Genomic DNA, 19,559 nt, shown 5'->3' with positions numbered 1-19,559 from the left:
GTTGAGCTTGTAAATCTAGAGTGAGGCTTTCAACAGTGAACTTCAGTGCTGATCAGCTGGAGAGGAGGAATGGGATATGACTCTGTGTCCCTATCTTCTATGTAGTTCTTACAGGATTATGTGGGGGTGTTGTTAAAGGCAGTGTCCTGTCTGTGGCATTTTGTGTAGCTGGCCATCCTAGTGTCCTTGGTGTGTGTAGGTCTATTTGTGTGCATCCCAGGGATATGCACTCAACTTGCTACTCGCTGAACTTGGAAACAGGAAAACAATAGCTGTCTCCAGCAGCCTGGAATGGAGTGCCCTCAGAGGGTGTCAGGGCACGCTGGACTGGGCTCCAGTGGTCGGAAAGGAGTAGTTCCCAGGTCTTGGAGTCTGTTGGAAGTGGTAGCCTTTGTAACATCCCTTAACAGCTTTTGGACCCCAGCCCCTCTTGACTTTTTTAGGCTTCCAGGATGCACAGCCCCTGCTACAAATCACTGGTGTAGTCTTGTTTCTCACAGGGAGCACAGGCTCTTACCTAGGCACTGAGTCTTTTACACAATTGTTGTTACGTGCACAGTAGACAGCAAGTTTAACACCATATACAGAGGGACCTGGACAGGCTGGATCGATGGGCCAAAGCCAACTGTATGAGGTTTAATAAGGCCAAGTGCCGGGTCCTGCATTTTGGTCACAACAACCCCAAGCAACACTACAGGCTTGGGGAAGAGTGGCTGGAAAGCTGCCCGGCAGAAAAGGACCTGGGGGTGCTGGTGGACGGCCGGCTTAACATGAGCCAGCAGTGTGCCCAGGTGGCCAAGAAGGCCAACAGCATTCTGGCCTGTATCAGGAATAGCGTGGCCAGCAGGAGCAAGGAAGTGATCGTGCCTCTGTACTCGGCACTGGTGAGGCCTCACCTCGAGTACTGTGTTCAGTTCTGGGCCCCTCTGTACAAGAGGGACATTGAAGTGCTGGAGCGTGTCCAGAGGAGAGCTCCCAGGCTGGTGAGGGCTCTGGAGACCAGGTCATATGAGGAGAGGCTGAGGGAGCTGGGCATGTGTAGCTTGGAGAAGAGGAGGCTGAGGGGAGACCTCATTGCCCTCTACAACTACCTGAAAGGAGGCTGTAGAGAGGTGGGCGTTGGCCTCTTCTCCCAAGTGAATAATGACAGGAGCAGAGGAAATGGTCTGAAGCTGCGGCAGGGGAGGTTTAGATTAGATATTAGGAAGAATTACTTTACTGAAAGAGTGGTCAGGCACTGGAACAGCCTGCCCAGGGAGGCGGTTGAGTCACCATCCCTAGAGGTGTTTAAGAAACATCTAGATGTGGCACTTCAGGGCATGCTCTAGTGGCAGAGATTGTAGGTTGGTTGGTTGGACTCAATGATCTCAAAGGTCCTTTCCAACCATGAAGATTCTATGATTCTATGTAGATGGCCAAATAGCGTGTAGTGTAACATAAACAATGTAGAAATCTGAATTGGAAGAATCTTGTACATAAGTAGTACCTTATGTTAATGTTCTGTTCATACATGCTGTTGGCTAACATCTTCAATTAGGTAGCTCTAGTGAGCTTTATGTTTGGTTCCTTTATTCATAAGCGTGTATGCATGCTCCAGTCATTACTAGCACTGCAGGCTGATTGGACAAAGCATCTTTGAAGGATAAATATTTTGAATCCATTGTTCAAATATTTTCTAGTTTGACAATCCACCTTTTTACACTATTACAGGTAATATTACTATTACTTTTTACAGTTTATATGAGGGCTACTGGAGTCCTTGTTGGAGATTGTGAACAGTCTTGTTCATTAGTCTAGCAGGCTCATCAGTTGTGCTTTCAAAACTACTGTTACATTAGCCACACAGCTACAATAATCAGACTTTTTTTTTTGGCTTTTGTAGCATTGCTCTAGCTTACAGTGCATAATGCGTAAGAGTTTTTGTTCAGTAGGTTTTTGTTTACTCTTGCAGGTTTTGTATCTTATGTTTGAAGCAGAAGATGGTAAGACTCTTGATGGTTGTCTAGTTTTTGTAGGAGTTCTTATACAGGCCTTTTTCCTTACCACAGAATGCTCCAACATAAGGAACAGCAGTATTAACTGTCTTTAACCAGCTTCATAGAATCGTGTAAGTTGGAAAAGACCATTAAGAGCATTGAGTCCAACTGTTAACCTAAAACTGCAAGTCCACCAGTAAACCATGGCCCTAAGCAACATGTCTACACCAGGGATGGTGACTTAACAGCTTCCATGGGCAGCCTGTTCCAATGCTTGGTAACACTTCCGGTGAAGACATTTTCCTAATATCCAATCTAAACCTCCCCTGGCTCAACTTGAGGCCATTTCCTCTTGTCCTGTCACTTGTTACTTGGGGAAAGAGACTGACCCCCACCTCTCTACAGCGTCCTTTCAGGTAGTTGTAGAGAGCAATAAGGTCTCCCCTCAGCCTCCTTTTCTCCAGGCTAAACCACTCCAGCTCCCTAAGACACTCCTTGTAAGATTTTTTTCTCTAGACTCTTCCCCACCTTTGTTGGCCTTCTCTGGACATGCTCCAGCACCTCAATGTTTTTCTTGTAGTGAGGGGCCCAAAACTGAAGACAGTATTCAAGGTGTGGCCTTACCAGAGCTGAGTACAGGGGGACGATCACTTCCCTAGTCCTGCTGGCTGCACTATTTCTCATACAAGCCAGGATGCTATTGGCCTTCTTGGCCACCTGGACACATTGCTGAGTCATATTCAGCCAGATGTTGACCAACACCCCAGGTCCTTTTCCTCTGGGCAGCTTCCAGCCACTCTTCTCCAAGCCTGTAGCGCATTGCATGGGATTGTTGTGACCCAAGTGCAGGACCCAGCACTTAGCCTTTGGTGGTCTTCATCGTACAGCGCTGAGTAATCTTTCCTAGGATGAGAAGCCTAAATCACTGAGCGTTTCTGATAAATGAGACCTCTCTGATATCTCATCTTACAAGATCACAAAACAGAGGTCTTTCATGTTGCAAGCTCTACACAAAGAATTGTAGTTTCCCCCCAAGCATATTTAGGAATAAAAGAACATTATAGTTTTGCTATACTGATCTGCTTTGGTAAAGTTCAGTTGATAACTTCAATCTAGGCAGTAGTTTTTTTTCCTTTATTTCATACCTATTGGTTAACATTGTATATGGTAGAGAGATGTGCAGAAAGTCAGAGATGATGATGAACAGGAATAAGAAAGAGAGGATTTAAAAATAGAAAGAACAAAAAAAGAAAAAACCTGAGCTACTAAAAGCTTATTCTAAGTTGAGTTCTTATAGGTAGTGACCAAGTGAATGAATTCCCAGTGGTACTTGAAGCTAGATACTACGGTACATACTGGTGGACTAGTTAAGCAGTAGATTATGGATCTTGAATTTGAGAATTTAATATGGTATATTGCTTCTCTAGTTATCCAGGTGATATAGGCCTTTGTTAAGTAGAAAGTTCTGGAAGACATTACTCATAAATGGCATCATGTTTCAGTATATGAATAGATCACTGTTAAAATCTTCACCTCTCTTAAACAGTAACTGTCCTTACTCATATCATGTCTGAACAAAATTAAAATTCTGTTTACTTTCTACTGATCCCTAAAATTCCATGTGTGATTAAGGCAAGTAGTGCAGTGTAAAAACAAGTAAGCAGAACACTGCACCATGGAATATAGTTAACTTCTTTTTCCTAAAGGTTATAAATATTGCAGGTAGCATATCAAATTTTCAGTTTACCAGTAGCACTTCCTTTAAAACAACTAGATTGGTTCTTACAGAGTTAATTAAAAGATGTTTATTAGAAGAGGAAACTGTTTTCCTATAATTGTTTCATGTTTTCTTAGCCTCCTCCAGGAAATGTGAAAATGCCTAATGTACCCAGTACCCAGCCAGCAATAATGAAACCAACAGAAGAACCACCTGCTTACACACAAATTGCAAAGGTTTGTCTGTAACTTTCAGGCCCTGTGTTCCTTTTAATTATAATTTTTTAAGTACAGTTCTGGAGTAATGTCTTTTATAAATAAGCATTGCTTTCCTAATGATTTATGAAAATTATAACTGCCTTTAAGTAATTGGTTAATGCATGAATTCATGCAATATTATGTCAGTCTTCATCCATAACTGGGGATGCTTAATTATAGAAAACGGACTTGAAATATTTATTTTGTGTTTATATTTTTTTATCAATATCTAACAGTGCTTGTTTTGTTCAGGAGCATGCCTTGGCCCAGGCAGAACTGCTAAAGCGTCAAGAAGAACTGGAAAGAAAAGCAGCTGAACTAGATCGCAGAGAAAGGGAAATGCAGAGTCTCAATCAGCAGGGGGGTATGCATGAAAAAAATACTTTAAATTGCAGAAATTTCACTTTTTCGTAGAAACTATTTTAGTTTACAGTAAAATTGTGAAATGGATCAAAGAGGGATTTTTATAAACTCTTCAGGAAAAGAAAGTTTATCTCCCTTGAGACAGTGCATACAGTGAATAAAAACTGGCCTGCCCTGTGCAGATTTTCACTGTAAAAATTTTAAATGTGGCTTCTGTTACTTGTTACTGTCTGCTATGAGCTATTTTTATTATAGGTTAGTATCTAAGTAATACTATTGAATAGAAATGGAGCATTTTGAGAAGTAGTAAAAGTACCTTCATAAGTAACATCTCTTTGATTTCTCTTCTGTTAGTATTTGTATCTGTAGAACTTTACTGTTTTGAAATGTTTTCTTATCTTTTGCGATGTTACAGGTGTAATATTCTATGCAAATAGCAAAAGATCTATTATTTATCTTTTATTCATTTTTCATATGATGCTTTGGAACCCATAGTCAAGATCAGCATCTCATTTTGCCACAAACTGTAAGTATGCTGTGCAAAACCATTAGTTTTTGTACAGCGTTTTTACAAATGAGAAGATCTACATCCTTTTAACTACTTCTACTGCTAGGAGTAGATCTATGGGAATACTCCTTTTCAAAAGGAAGAACTTCAGACTGAAATTAGAAAAAAACCCAAAACTAAACACAAAACACTGTGTGCAAGGTTGACTTTGTGTTGTCTTCACACTTGGATCTGGTATTCTGGCTGTTTTATTTCCACATGTGCTGGGTTTTTTTGAATATGCAGTGGTACAATTCCAGATTGCTTAGTAATTCAGATTCTCAGGGAATTTTATGGAATGGAATATTTTCAGTTGGAAGGGAACCTACAATGAACATCTGGTCCAACTGCCTGACCACTTCAGGGCTGACCAAAAGTTAAAGCCTGTTATTAAGGGCATTGTCCAAATGCCTCTTAAACACTGACAGGCTTGGGGCATTGACCACCTCTCTAGGAAGCCTGTTCCAGGGTTTGACCACCCTCTCAGTAGAGAAATGCTTCCTTGTGTCCAGTCTAAACCTCCCCTGGTGCAGCTTTGAACCATTCCCGTGCCTCCTATCATTGGATACCAGGGAGAAGAGATCAGCACCTCCCTCTCCAATTCTCCTCCTCAGGAAGGTGGAGAGCAGTCACGTGCCTGTCATATGCTAAAATCTGTGATTGGGAATTGCTGTTCTTCTAAGGAGAAGAATCGTGGTGATACTGTTCCTTCATTAAACCATTTTTATTGTCTCAATATTTGTTCTTTCCAATCTATTAAATCTCTGTACCTGTTCTCCCAGATAATGATTTTTATGCTTGTTTGTTTTTGTTTTTGTTTTTTCATTTCCTTCTCCATGTATTGTCCTTCTAATTTCACTAACTTTTATTGATGGTCTGAATTGATTACTTTTCTCTTCCAGGCTTTAGGGACAGTTTTGTTCATCTGTATCTTAGGAAACATAACTCTGAAAACCCATGCATGTTTCAGGATATTTATAAAATGGGTATTTCTTATTAGGTTGCACTTGTTCACATCAAAGTGCTTGAAGAATCGATGAAGAATCTAAAGGATTCTTTAGCAAGGATGAACAGAGAAAAGAGAGCTCTTAAAGCTTTAAAGAAGATACTAGTTTTTAACCAAAAAACTGTGTAAAAGGTGCTGCAAATCAGGAATTGTATATTGTGACTGAGGGGAAAAATATTCTTTTCCTTTTGATTTTTTTTTTTCTTTTGCACAGTCATTTGAACTCCTTCCACAAACACTGTAGAGTTGTCCTGATCAGAGGACAGGGTCTTTTGCAATACTCTCGCTATTTGCATTCAATTTAAGATGCTGGCTGCACATCTAGGACACTGTCATATGCAGTTGACTACAGTGGAAAAATGTTCAAGCTGGTAGGTCAGCTCAGCTTGATGCCTTTGGTCTTCTCTGCTCAGGTACTGTGCAACATTGCATTTGAGCTAATTGAAGTGTGCTGCTTCCTATTGCAGCTAGTTCTTTTGGGCATGCACAAAATCCCTTTCTGTGCTTGCATGAAGCTAGTTTGAATCTGCATTCATAGCGTAGGCATGCCACTGAAGTTATGTTAGTAGACCTTGAGGTGGTAGCTTGTGTTGGATGAAATAGCTCTGAGATAGCTCTTTGCTTATCAAGGTAAAGTCTTGGAATATGAGTATCCAAAGCGTATTTAGAAAAACACCACTTTGTTTTTGATCTCAAACCATCTCACCAAGCTGTCTTTCAGTCTTAGTTGAAAATTCTGAAACCTGTAACAGCGCAGTGGGAAAGCACATGAAATGCAATTCTTAAATAATAACTTGAATTATTATAAGATACCTGAAATTTTCCAGAACTCTATCTTGAAACTATATACTGTGGAATGAAGATTTGAATTACTATCAGATATTTCCCACATAAGAAATCCCTGAGTAGTTCTTAATATGGATGAAAATCTTACTTGATTGCCTTCTGTATGCTCCCTCTGCCAATCCCCTGCTCTGAAAGGCTTGGTGAAAAATTCAGCTAAGAGGCAGAAAACTTAACAGATACTCAGTGCTTTGGACCTGTTTGGACAGAACTGACGGCTTCATCTTGTCTGAGTAGGGAAACAAATAAGAAATAATGCAAGTATGTAGGCTTTGCAAGTTTTCTTATTAGATGAACTGCTAGTAAAGATATGGTTGAAGTTAGAAATTGCAAGCAAAACCTTGTCAGAATTTCAAATAAAGGCACCTTTAGGTTAATCTCTAGTTCAGTTCCACTTTTGGAACATGGCAATTAATGTATCTCTTGCATCCAGAATTTGAAATGCTATGTTAAAGTTTTGTTGTAGTTCTTATCTCAGTTGAATCTCTGAGTCTGTGCTTGGTATGACTTGTGTTCAGCAGAATGTACACTCTAGCCTGTGAGCGGATCAGCGTACAGGAAATCCAGTGTCTGATACTGTGTCCTTTGTGGTGTCCTCACTCTGTCGCGCAAGTGTATCAAAATACAGTGGTGCTGTAGGGTATCTTCTTGTAACAAAAGTAGTTTAGACCATTTCAGTAGCTGCCTTTCTTGAGGATTATGGGCTTTTAGGTAAAGCTTTGACTGTAAACTATATTGGGAAGTAGTTCAAAGTGTTGGAGATAGCCTGGTGTTAAAAATATTAGGATTCTGAGAATGAAGAATGCTTTTCAGTCCCCAATCTTTGTGTTCAACAAAGTATGTGAGTATGGTGGGATTTTAGGGAAATGTGCATTTAAAAGTCAAGGAACTCTGCCCGTATTTGCTTGTTTTGTGAAGCAAAACACTTTTCTCATTACTTTATAGGAACCATCAGATGCCTGCTTAGTCTTTTACATAGACAAAATATCGTACTTTTCTTAATCTGTCTGCACTTCACTGTATTTTATTTCCAAAATTTATATTCAGTATTGTGTGAAGATTGCTGATAAAATTCCTGGGTTTTCGTAGCCCAAGTTATCCATGCGCTTGTGAAACTCATGCATAAAACAATTTGAACAAGTTCAAGTGCATATCACTTCCTAGTATACAGAGATTAAAACTGTATTATAAAGCTCCTTTTTTCCTGTTTTGCAGGTAGAAAAAACAACTGGCCACCTCTTCCTGAGAATTTTCCAGTAGGTCCTTGTTTCTACCAGGACTTTTCTGTAGACATTCCTGTAGAATTCCAGAAGACAGTAAAGATTATGTACTATTTGTGGATGTGTAAGTATTTTTTTAAAAGAAAAAAACAAAGTGCCTGTTTAAACTTGCTACCTTTGGCTTTTGCAACCTCTGTAGTGAGAAATTGTTTTAAATCCAGAAGTCAAATGTTGAAGTGAAATCTTTTTGTTAGTTTCAGTTTTTAAAGTACTGAATTATTTCATAGAAACTTCCACAGAAAAAATGGAGGAGGATAATCCTAAGGCAGTTTGGTTCTACTATATTGCAGCTTTCTGGTTTAAGTATCTCTCTTGCTGTAAAATGAGCTTTGAACATTTATTACCTTAAAAATAATTCTACTGTTCTTAAAGTCAGTTTATATATTAAGAAATACCATTCACAATCAATGTTAATAGATTTGTGAATTTGAGAAGTATAACATCCATTTGCTATAATATATATAGTTTTATGTAGTTTAATATAGTTTTTAGTCCTTAGTGAAGACGTACTATAATTTTAGTCTATTTAAAAAAATAGTGTAAAGTAAATCAGCTGAAGAATCAGTCCATGTTAAAACTATCCTTTGTATACCAAGAATGCTCTACACCATCTTTGTGGGGTTAATTTCGCCCTCATTCAGGTGCTGTGTTTTGACTGGAGAACTGCTGGATGAACCAAATGTACAAATGCCACAACATTTGTTTCTTCTGCCTTGTGCAGTGTGATGAGAGCCTAACAATTACTCTGAGACTGAGGAAATTCCAAAGACTTAGGTGCTTTGATGCCTTAAATATATTTTTAGCATACTAAGGGAATGTGAATTTTAGAACTTTTCTGTATTTTTTTTAGGACTTCATATTTAGTTAGCAAATCTCCATAATTTTACCTGTTAATCTGGTAATCTTATTACTGTGATTGAACCACATAATTGAAACATATAAAATGAGCAGTCAGCATTGAATCAAGTGAATTCCACCTCATTATAGTCCACAGTTTTCTATATTCATTGCTGGGTCATTAATCTTCAAATAAGCAGCTAAATCCACTGGAATGTGTGACTAGTCACTCTCATAAATTCTGGCAGATATTTAAGATTTATATGTAATCTAAGGTCAAGTACTCCAAAATTTTAGGATAGTTACTAATTACGGCCATTTGCAGGACTGTTCTGAAGAGTTCTGATCAAAATACATAGGAGTTGTGCTTTTATACTAAGATAACAGATTTTCTTCTAGGTAGATGGACAGTTTTAACTGAGTCCTATTGCTCTTTTACTTCTTTAGCTCTAAGTACTCTCTGACTTAGGGATTGCTCAGGAAGGAAGGAGAAGGGCATAATAAAGGAAAAGAAAGACAAAATCTATTTCAGGAAAAAAAAAAAGATTGAGTGCAAAACTCTGTGCCGTAGGGCTGGCTGTTGAATCAGTCTTTGTGACTGTTCTTTCCCAGGATTGTATCTACATGGTTTGGCTCATTTTTCATTAGAAGCATTCATATACTTCTTCAGTGGAGGCACTTACTACCATAGCAAACCAGCCTGCTTCTGCTTGCTGCTCTACCCTACATTTTATTTCCTCTTCCAGAACCTCCTCATGTCTTCCTTTTTTCCCTTTTTAAAAAAGGGGGTTATATTTCCCCCTTTCCAGTCAGTGGGAACTTCACCAGTCTGCCACAACTTCTCAAATATGATGGCTAGGGGCTTAGCAACTTCATTCGCTAGTTCCCTCAGGACCCATGGATGCCTCTCATCAGGTCCCATGGATTTGTACACCTTCAGGTTCCTCAGACGGTCTCAAACCTGAACTTCTCCTACCGTGGTCAGTTCTTCATTCTCCCAGTGTCTGCCTTTGCCTTCTGCCACTTGGGTGGTGTAGCTAGAGGATTTACTAGTGAAGATGGAGGCAAAAAATTCATTGAATACCTCAGCCTTGTCCATGTCCCAGGTGACTAGCTCTCCCTTTTCCTTCTAGACAGGGCACACATTTTCCCTAGTCTTCCTTTTGTCACTGACATACCTATAGAAGCTTTTCTTGTTGCCCTTGATGCCCTGGCCAGATTTAACTCTATCTGGGCTTCAGCTTTCCTGACCTGATCCCTGGCTGCTTGGAGAATTACTCTGTATTCCTCCCAGGCTGCCTCTCCTTGCCTTCACCTTCTGTAGTTTTCCTTTTTCTGTTTGACTTTGTCCAAGAGCTCCTTGTTCATCCATGCAAGCCTCCTGACATTTTTGCCTGACTTCCTCTTCACTGCGATGCATTGCTCCTGAACTTGGAGGAAGTGATCCCTGAATATAAACCAGCTTTCTTGAGACCCTCTTCCCTCCAGAGTTTTATCCCGTGGTACTCTAGCAAGCAGATCCATGAAGAAGCCGAAGTCTGCTCTCCAGTCCAGGGTAGTGAGCTTGCCGTGCACCCTCCCTGCTGCCCTAACGATCTGGAACTCCACCATCTCACGGTCACTGCAGCCGAGGCTGCTCTCGAGCTTCACATTCCCCACCAGCCCCTTCTTGTTGGTGAGAACAAGGTCCAGCACGGCACCTCTCCTCATTAGCTTCTCTGTCACTTGGAGAAGGAAGAAACGTTTTTACTAAGTGGCTTTGTTTTTTTTTTGCTTTATCACATGGAAGACAAAGAGCTTTTAATTGAAAGATTGTTTTTGAAATCTTTATTTTCAAATTAGAATGGGTACAGTGCTAAATTTGTGATGCATTTTATATCATTTATAAGCTTTCTCAAAAAATATTCAGTAGTCTTAAATATCTGTATCCAGTTGTTACTGTAGAAAAAGTATCAATTATTGCAGCTGTCAAAAACTCTTTATTATTTTAAGTTTGAAAATATTTTCTTTTTATTATAGGACTTTTTCCTTCACCATATATCTGACAGTACTTGAATTTTCATGTTCAGTACTTTACTTGTGAATTACAGGGTTTGCCTGAAAGTTAGAAAACTCTAAAAATCATCTTATTGCTGAGGGTATTGATTTATTGTCATTATGCTGATGTTTTGTTTAAAAATGCTCAGTTTGGGTATTACTTTAACAGTTGTAATAATTTATTGTATAAATATAATCTACTTAAGCCTATTTTGCTTTTGCTTTTACAGTCCATACAGTGACACTGTTTCTTAATATCTTTGGATGTTTGGCCTGGTTTTACGTTGACGCTACGCGAGGGGTTGATTTTGGATTGAGTATTCTCTGGTTCTTGCTTTTTACCCCTTGTTCTTTCGTCTGCTGGTACAGACCACTTTATGGAGCTTTCAGGTAACAACCTCAGCTTGACTTAGGATATTTAAAAACTTGTTGAAATGCATTAACATTCCAGAATTTGCTTGATTATCAGTATGATAATCCTTTAATATGCTTTCAGTAGACACAAGTAGTACGTTTGCCATTAATTCAGTTGTTGTATTTGAAACATAGATGGCAATAGTCAGGAATATCATGGAATATCCTTTGAAGTATTTATAGCTTCTACCATTGACAAAATATTTGTAGGAAATATTTAACTTTGTATTGGGCTGATAACAATTTTAAGGAAAATTCTCATTTAATCTCTATCCCGTCACACCAAAATGAGAAAAAAGTAGGTTTTTTGTGAAAATCAACATGTAGATATTCTAAATCCTGTATTCTTTCAGTACAGTCCTGGGATTTTTTTTTTTTTTTTACATTAAAGTGATTCAGGATATTCTCAGTTAAAATACACTAATTCTTGTAGAGAAAGACTGATGGCCAGAAATTGCAGTTAAGCGTAACCTTTAGACTAAAGGAGATAAGTGTCTTTTTGCTAACCGAAGAAATACTGCTGCACCCACACGTCTTTCAGCAATCATATAGTTTAACTTACATTTGCTCTTTAGTAAATCCATAGCCTGTCTAAGTGAATATTTGATTGTTTGGAAAACTACTACTTGCATATTCAACTTTCTGTCAGTTGCTCATCTGAAAATGAAATAGTTACTGAGATGAACTGGTTGAATAAATAGAAATAAACTCGTTTCTGCAGGAAGAGCTATTAATGTCAAAATCTGGTTTTGTGACTTAAGAAGGTGATTTCTGCTTTCTTTACAACTCTGGTGGCAAGCATATGATACGATCATTAGTTTTGATAGTAGTAAGTTGAGGTCGTCTTTGAGATTTTGCCTGTACAAAAGGCATACTAATACCATATTTGGTTTGGTTTTCTTTTGTGTGTGTTTTTTGTTTTGGTTTGGTTTTTTAACTTTCAGTATTTGTCAGGCTGGCATTTTATTAATTTAAACAGCAAACCTATTTTGTATACTTGCTTTCAAGCAACAGCTGCTTCAGTATTCTGGTCTGCACTATGTTTCAGTAATCCCATAATAGATTTTATTTCCTTTTACAAGTGAAATATTTTCTTCCTATCCTGCCAGCACTGTGAACTTCAGTCTGAAAGTGGACCAGAATTCTGTTCTTCATGTATTGTAGCAAAACTTCTACATTTAGTCTAAGAGGCCTGAACAGAACACTAAGGAATAGTATTGTGCTGCTATTCTCACCTCTGTTAGAGGTGCAGGTGACAAAAAGACTATATTAAAGAAGGAACAGCTCTTTTAAATAAACACTCTACAAACCCACAGAATTACCGATACTTCAGGTCACTGTCAATAAATGAAATGAATGAATAAATAAATAAATCAATCACTTTTCCTCTAGTTATCACAGAAAAAATAATTATATTGGTACTACAGTATTTGCAAAAAGTCATTAATTTCCTGGTTGCTTTAATCTTTTTTCCCCCTTCTTTCAGGAGTGACAGTTCATTCAGGTTCTTTGTGTTCTTCTTTGTATATATCTGTCAGTTTGCTGTACACGTACTTCAAGCTGCAGGATTTCAAAGATGGGGAAATTGGTGAGTATTCTGTTTGCTGTAGCATTGTACTGTCTGTGAGACACTCATATTTGACAGAGCAACTGCAATGCAGTCTGAGTGTTTTCTTAAAAAAAAATCTTGTGCTCACTGTCAGTTGTTAAATTTAGCACTCAAAAAAAGCATTTTTGGAGTGCTCTTAACTGGAAAAGTGGGTGAAACGCAGCCCAAGATTGTCAGGTACTTCTGTTATTAGGCTGGTCAAAATTTTATCCTTCAGTGTAAACCACTTTGAACTATTCTTTTATACATTACCTCCTCTATTTTGGTAGTGTGTGGGGATGCTATTTGCTCTGTATTTAAGGTAGAGACATAAGCAAAACTTAGAGAAAAAAAATATAATTTAGACAGCAATAATATACTGTTTGCATATTATTTTGTATCATCAGTTATTTCTAATTATATCAGTATACTTACTAGTTATTAAGGAAATTTATACATAAAATTTGAAGAATGAGTTAACAATGTATTTGGGTGAATATAGTGATATATCTTTGAAAAGCTAATTTGTCCGAGTCAGATCCTTGTTCTGTAATAGTTGATTTTTGTTGTTGCTGCTTTTAAGTATATAAGCTTTTACATGAAGCTTTCGTTTATATTATCTTTTAGTTGAGCTTTCGAGATCTAATATTTAGATTTTACGAGGAAAAACTATTGGGAATCAGTCACCGTCCTCAGAAAAGAAGCCAGCAAACTGGAATTAACTAAAATGTGTCTGTAGTAGCCAGGTGGTAGCACGGAGAGCTGTGACTGGCAGCACTGTAGTTGGATAGTGACACTTCTCTGTATTGGTGCTTTTTCCTGCTAACCTCCAAACATACATAAGGCAGACAAAACAGCATTGCTTTAGAACTGTAGTGTAAGGAAGGATCCTGTTTTATTATTTTTTGCGCTCGAATCTGCTGTATTGCTTTTTCATAGATACATCGATTGACTTTAACAAAATAAAAAAGTATTTTAGAGGGCCAGCTCTCCACATATGTGGAGTGTGCTTTTAAGGATACCTGGGGAAAGGGTATGAAAAGAGCATCAGAAATGTTCATAACATCAGAAAATGTAATTTTTTGATTATTAGCAATAAATAATTATCAGAAAATGCTAATTACAGTTTGTATTTTTGAGTTTTGTGATAGTGTCCAGTTGGACGTAAGGGATATCAAAGCAATTTGAAAAAGGTAGAGGAATGTTTTGAGGTTGTTCAGGTTTACAGAAACTTTTTGCTTTTTTTTCCTGTGGAAGAATCTTTTCCATCTTAATGTTCTATTTTCCTTAAGGCAGCCTACTTTTTGTGGTTGCAAGTTTGATACTGTATTTTTCTGTTGGTGTTTCAATTTTGAAGAATGGTGTAATGTTTGAAGTGCATACTGATACAGCAGTCTTTTCTATTAGTTAATCTGATCCTATCTACTTAAAAAAACTATCATATTAACATCAATTGAGAAACCATCACTGTGTGGATACAATTAAATGAGTCTTCCCACATAGAAGCTGCGTGCATGGGGCATGTTTTTGGTTTATATTTAAAGGAGTTAAAAGCTATCTTTTTAGGGGCATATTGTCTTCCACAAAATCGTGTAGTCTTAAATCGGTCTGAAATGACAGTATGACAAAAAAATCCCCAAAAGTTGATGAGCAACTCTCTTAATGTTTTCACAGTTCTGCTCAAGGATAATCATTTTTACTACAATTTTTTGTATAGTTTCACTGCATGTGTTGGGAAAAACAGAAAGCTCTAAAAGCTTAGTATAGAACCAAAATATGCTTATGTAAAATCCCCATGACTTCAAAAATATTCACAGTGGAACAGAACGAGGTTATAAAGCTTCCCTTGATATGGATACCTGTGGTTGAATGGTTCATGTGCCGTGCTAGTAAAGTTTGTCTTTTCTTTCAGTGGGTGGATTTCGTCTCTTACTGGTCTTAATAAGAGTATTCCTGTTGGCATTATGATGATAGTCATAGCTGCACTTTTCACAGCATCTGCTGTTATCTCCTTAGTTATGTTTAAAAAGGTAAGTTACATATTATTCTCTGCTTCTGTTTCCTCTGTTTGACCTGGATTTTGCTTTCCTGCATGAGAGGGGTGCTCTCTCACAAAGTAATGGAGATTAAATGATATTCTTGGGGGTGTGCCTTATGTATTAACAACTGTACTTTTTTGCTTATACTGTTGTGGAGTTACAAAATGCCGTTTGTACAATGCATGTATTTTCTGCAAACTAAAAGGGGGAAGGATAGCTCTGAATATGAGAAATTGGGAGGTAAACCCACAATGAAAGGGTAGGTGAATGCACTGGACACAATGATTGTACCTGTAGATGCCAGGTTGTAATTTTCAAATCTGTGGTGATTCATCAGGCGGAGTGAGGTGTGATTCAAATGATTGGTAGGTTTCAGCTCTTAGCAAAAGCACTTCCATTAAAATCAATAGAAGAGGGAGATGCCTGGCACCTTAGAAAGGGATTTTCATTTCTCTGCTTATATTATTTTATCATTTTATGGTCAATTAATGATTGCATAGCATAAAAGCTCAAAGAAAGATGTTTTTTTCCCTTGGTTCCTTTTTGTGAATTTCCATTCGCAAGACCTAAGTTTTTATTGTTGTTTAGATTAAATGTAACTGAGAATTCTGATGATGATGTGCTGGCAATTCTAATAATTCAACCTCAGTTACAATTACACTTAAAGATTTTCACATACCCAAACTCTCCTGGCTTACTTACAGTAAGCTAGAAATTGTAAGCATTGCGGAGATGGCCCTTCTCCTTATTTGTTTTCTGCATAAATACTCAGATACAGGAGAAAGAAACGAGCAAGAAAAATGTATTGTGGAGCATTTTTTTGCACTTTTCCTACCGTATGCATCTGGATTCTTTTCAAAAACCTGCATACTCAGATGTGACCTGTTGCATCTTTATGGATGAGAAATAGTGACATTTATAACAAAGAAAAATGTTAATTAATTTTCCTGCTACACTTGAATGAAAATGTCTTTGCAATGTTATTTGACACCTTTATTGTGACTTGATTGAATACGAGTCTGAAATAGCATTTTAATTTTAATGCTCAGGTAACTGGAAGTTACTCAGGATTTGGTTTTCTGTTGTAGTAGAGATTATACGCCATATTGTTTAGAGTGTTTGTAAATCATATTGTTTAATACCTCTGCTTAATGTGCAGAGCTATTGGTCATCATACTAGCTTAGCAGATACATATCTGCATTATTAGGATATCTTGTATTTTTTAATATTCAATCATAGCTTTGCTTGTTCTTGTAACCATATCAATCAGAGAAATTAAAATTTTTCTAAAAATTGATGTGGAAAAAAGCTCACCAAAATGTTATTGAAACTGAAATCAAAACTACTTTTTTGGTTTTGTTTCCTGATGCTTTTTTTAATGTAATGCACCCTTACGAACTCTTTTAATGAGTACGACAAGTTGTATACAAATTGAGACAGAAGATATTTATTGCAATCTATGAGCCCTGAATTATGCTAAGGATGCAGCCTGTTTGTGTATTTAAATATGTTATTTCAGTAGATAGATACCACACACGTTTTAGTAAACACCTATAAGACCCCTCTGAACTTGCAGAAGGTTACAGGTATTCCTACAGTCAAACTGTTTGTGCAGCAGGGCAATCAAAAGTTGTAGGTTTTGTGGGGAAAAAAGTTCATTTACTCATTTCTGAATCCCCCCAAACACATGAGCAAACCAGATTTCCGCACCAGACAACTTCGCTTTGTGTTTGAGACTTTGCTATTAGTCTGCCATGAAGTGGAATGTTCAGCACTGTTTTTTCACTGCTTTTCTACCTCCCCAGGTGCATGGTCTCTACCGCACGACTGGTGCTAGTTTTGAGAAAGCGCAGCAGGAGTTTGCAACAGGAGTGATGTCCAACAAAACCGTACAAACGGCTGCAGCTAACGCTGCATCAACAGCAGCAACCAGTGCAGCTCAAAACGCGTTCAAGGGTAACCGAATGTAGGGAAACATAAAAAGTGATCACAGTTCTCTCCAATTGTACTTTATTTTGGAGTCACTTACTATATTCCCTAAAAGCCTAGATCAAAATTCACACAGCATGTTTGTCTCTTCTGCAGCTGTGCATGGGTAAAATGGGAAATGTTTGGTTTATTTTATTACAAATTTATTTATTTTAAAAAGATAACCATTCTTTGCCCTTCTTTGAGATGTTGCAATTCTAGACTATAAAGCCTTCCATATTTTACAGGGGATAAATTATTTCAACAATTGGCCTGAGAATGAATTGTGGCATATAATGATAAAATAAATGTATTAAGTATTTGGAAGGTTTTTTAGTGGTTCACTCCGGTATTTTTTTAACTTCAGGAAAGCACTTTGGATCAATTCTTTTTCTTCATAATAACTTTTTTTCCTATTTGTAGTATAAGAAGTGGGGTAGACTGAGAGATGTAGAAAGTTAGGTTTGGCTACTGCTTTTGCAATTTCAGCAGCTGCTGGAGGACAAATACAAGTAGGGTAGATACTATAAATTCTTTTCTTGGGGTTTTTTTAGGATAAGTCTTTTGATATGAATCTGTAAGCTTGCATGAATACTGTTGAGTTATCTGATCTTGTTAAAATAGTGTTTTGGTCCAGAATTTACCTGCTCCACTTTATAATTATAGCGTGCGTTTGTATCTATTTTCATGGAGTATTCTCTACCTGTGAGAAATGACTATGGTGCATAAACATTCTCTGTAATAGAATGTGTAATGCAGTGTACAGTTTAAGGGAGTTAACTGATGGTTTCAATCACAGAGCTAAATGATTATATATTTGCTATTTTTAAGTTCAGTATTCATGTCTTGGGATAATAATTTTGCTGGAAAAGAAACCAATATTGACTTTTAGAACACTAGTTTCTTGCCCCCCTTCCCTCTTCTACATGCAGTGGTATTTTTGTTGTGTTTGGGATTTTTTGGGGCTTTTTTTTTTTTTTTTTAAGTGTAGATTTGTGTTTAACAGTGGTACTAAATCTATCTCTAGCCTAGTCAGCCACTCTGTTTACTGCTTGTCCAAAACCCTAAATATACAGTATTTAATTTTCTAACAGAAATATTGTCTAAAACCAAGCTTTTTAAGCAAAGGCATTTAACAGATACTTTAATTCATTTTAACATTAACTCAGCCATCTCTGTGATGTGATCTAAGCTGGGAGGGGGAAGCTTTTAAACTATTTTGAGTTGGAAAAATGAGAAATCTTCATTTTAAACAAAGTTAAATTTTAACTCATTGAACCGGATGCCTAAGAGGTTAAATTGGTGCTGTGGAACTGAACAATCCATAATGGTACATACCATCATAATACTCTAGAACATAATCAGGTCTTAGTATAACATCACATTTCTCTCCTTTGAAAGACTATTTATGTTCTTGGATTGCCTCATGAGTCTTATGCACAATACTTGGGCTGTTTTTTCAAGCTCTGTTTTAGAAATGAGAACAGGAAGGACCACATCCCACAACCTGTAAGTATATTCTGTGGCCGAAATTAATTCATCTCTTAAAGTAAATCCCTTTTAGTAAGACAGCATAAAATTCTGAGGCACCTCCATGTTCTGAATGTGGAACGACTTTCATAGGTTCTTGTTCACTAGACTGTATTCATAATAACAGAAGAGCATTACAAAAAATAAAACCCCTGGCTTAATCCCTGCATCAGTATTGTACTGTTAGCATGAGGTCCCTGTTAGTCTCCTTTCTTTCAATAATTTCTTTAAATCCAACTTGAATTTGGATAAATGTCGTAGTTTCACCTATGCTGAAGTTCATATTAACGAATATACTCGCTTCTAAATGTTCTCTGCATCATAGAAGTTAAAACCAATTTAAATATTCTGTGTAATAGGGGCTCTAAAATTTCATACTAGTGGACATGCAAGCATTGAACTTGAATTTGTGTGGGAATGTTATTAAAAGCTTTCCAGATAAAAGCCACCATTTTCTGTTGAGATCAGGCATCATCCTTTGTAGGAGCTGTATACCAAGATTGTTCTTTTCATAATCTTTTGAATTTGAGGGTTGTATCTAGAAAATCTACTTTTAAATCTAAATTTAAGCAATTCTCTTGGTACCTCTTGGATAGGAGTCCCAGGGACATCATCCTTGCAATTTAAGTTGAAGATGGCATAATAACATACATTACCAGAATATATTATGGAAAAAACCAGTAGGAATAAAACCTGAATTTGGCAGGTAGATATTTTTTTTCCCCAAAATGTTTAAAGGTTTTTGAGAAAACAATTTAATGTTCTGTGTATAGGGAGTGTGGATTTCTAATGTCATGGGTTGAATGAACAGATTTAAACCTCCTAAGTGAAATTCAAGGTTCAGTTTCATGTGAATTGTTTAAACCAGAAATCTCTGATACTTTGCAGCCCAAAGGGGAGGGAGAAATTTGAGTTTAGCTTTGACAACAGAAGGCTGATACTTGTTAAAATATTTTGTACCTAATGAAAACTAGATTTTACAGTCTGTCTTAATATCAGAGTTATGGCACCCACTGAAGCTGTCATTTTGTAGTATTGTGGCAAATTTAGTACAAAGTACGAAGTTTAAACACTGGAATGTCAGTAGTCATTGATCTGTAATTTAGGAGTCAGTTTTATTTATCTGAGGGATGTTTGTATATTTTGTAAATTACTA

The 19,559-nt window shown here is 37.2% G+C and overlaps 1 protein-coding gene across 1 annotated transcript in view; it reads left to right on the top strand.

Annotated features, from left to right (window-relative positions):
- Positions 1-18,541, top strand: part of SCAMP1 (secretory carrier membrane protein 1) — a 41,523-nt gene extending 22,982 nt beyond the window's left edge. The window contains exons 3-9 of the mRNA XM_074569962.1: positions 3,831-3,929; positions 4,203-4,314; positions 7,925-8,053; positions 11,094-11,253; positions 12,764-12,865; positions 14,778-14,895; positions 16,711-18,541. Coding sequence (XP_074426063.1) covers positions 3,831-3,929; positions 4,203-4,314; positions 7,925-8,053; positions 11,094-11,253; positions 12,764-12,865; positions 14,778-14,895; positions 16,711-16,875 — 885 coding nt within the window. The 3' untranslated portion in view covers positions 16,876-18,541. The remainder of the gene's footprint in view (positions 1-3,830; positions 3,930-4,202; positions 4,315-7,924; positions 8,054-11,093; positions 11,254-12,763; positions 12,866-14,777; positions 14,896-16,710) is intronic.
- The last annotated feature ends 1,018 nt before the right edge of the window (positions 18,542-19,559 follow it).

The sequence above is a fragment of the Larus michahellis genome, chromosome Z, assembly GCF_964199755.1.
Source record: "Larus michahellis chromosome Z, bLarMic1.1, whole genome shotgun sequence".
NCBI classification, from domain to species: domain Eukaryota; kingdom Metazoa; phylum Chordata; class Aves; order Charadriiformes; family Laridae; genus Larus; species Larus michahellis.
The sequence above is the reverse complement of the archived record's forward strand: the minus strand, read 5'-3'. Positions and strand labels throughout refer to the sequence as shown.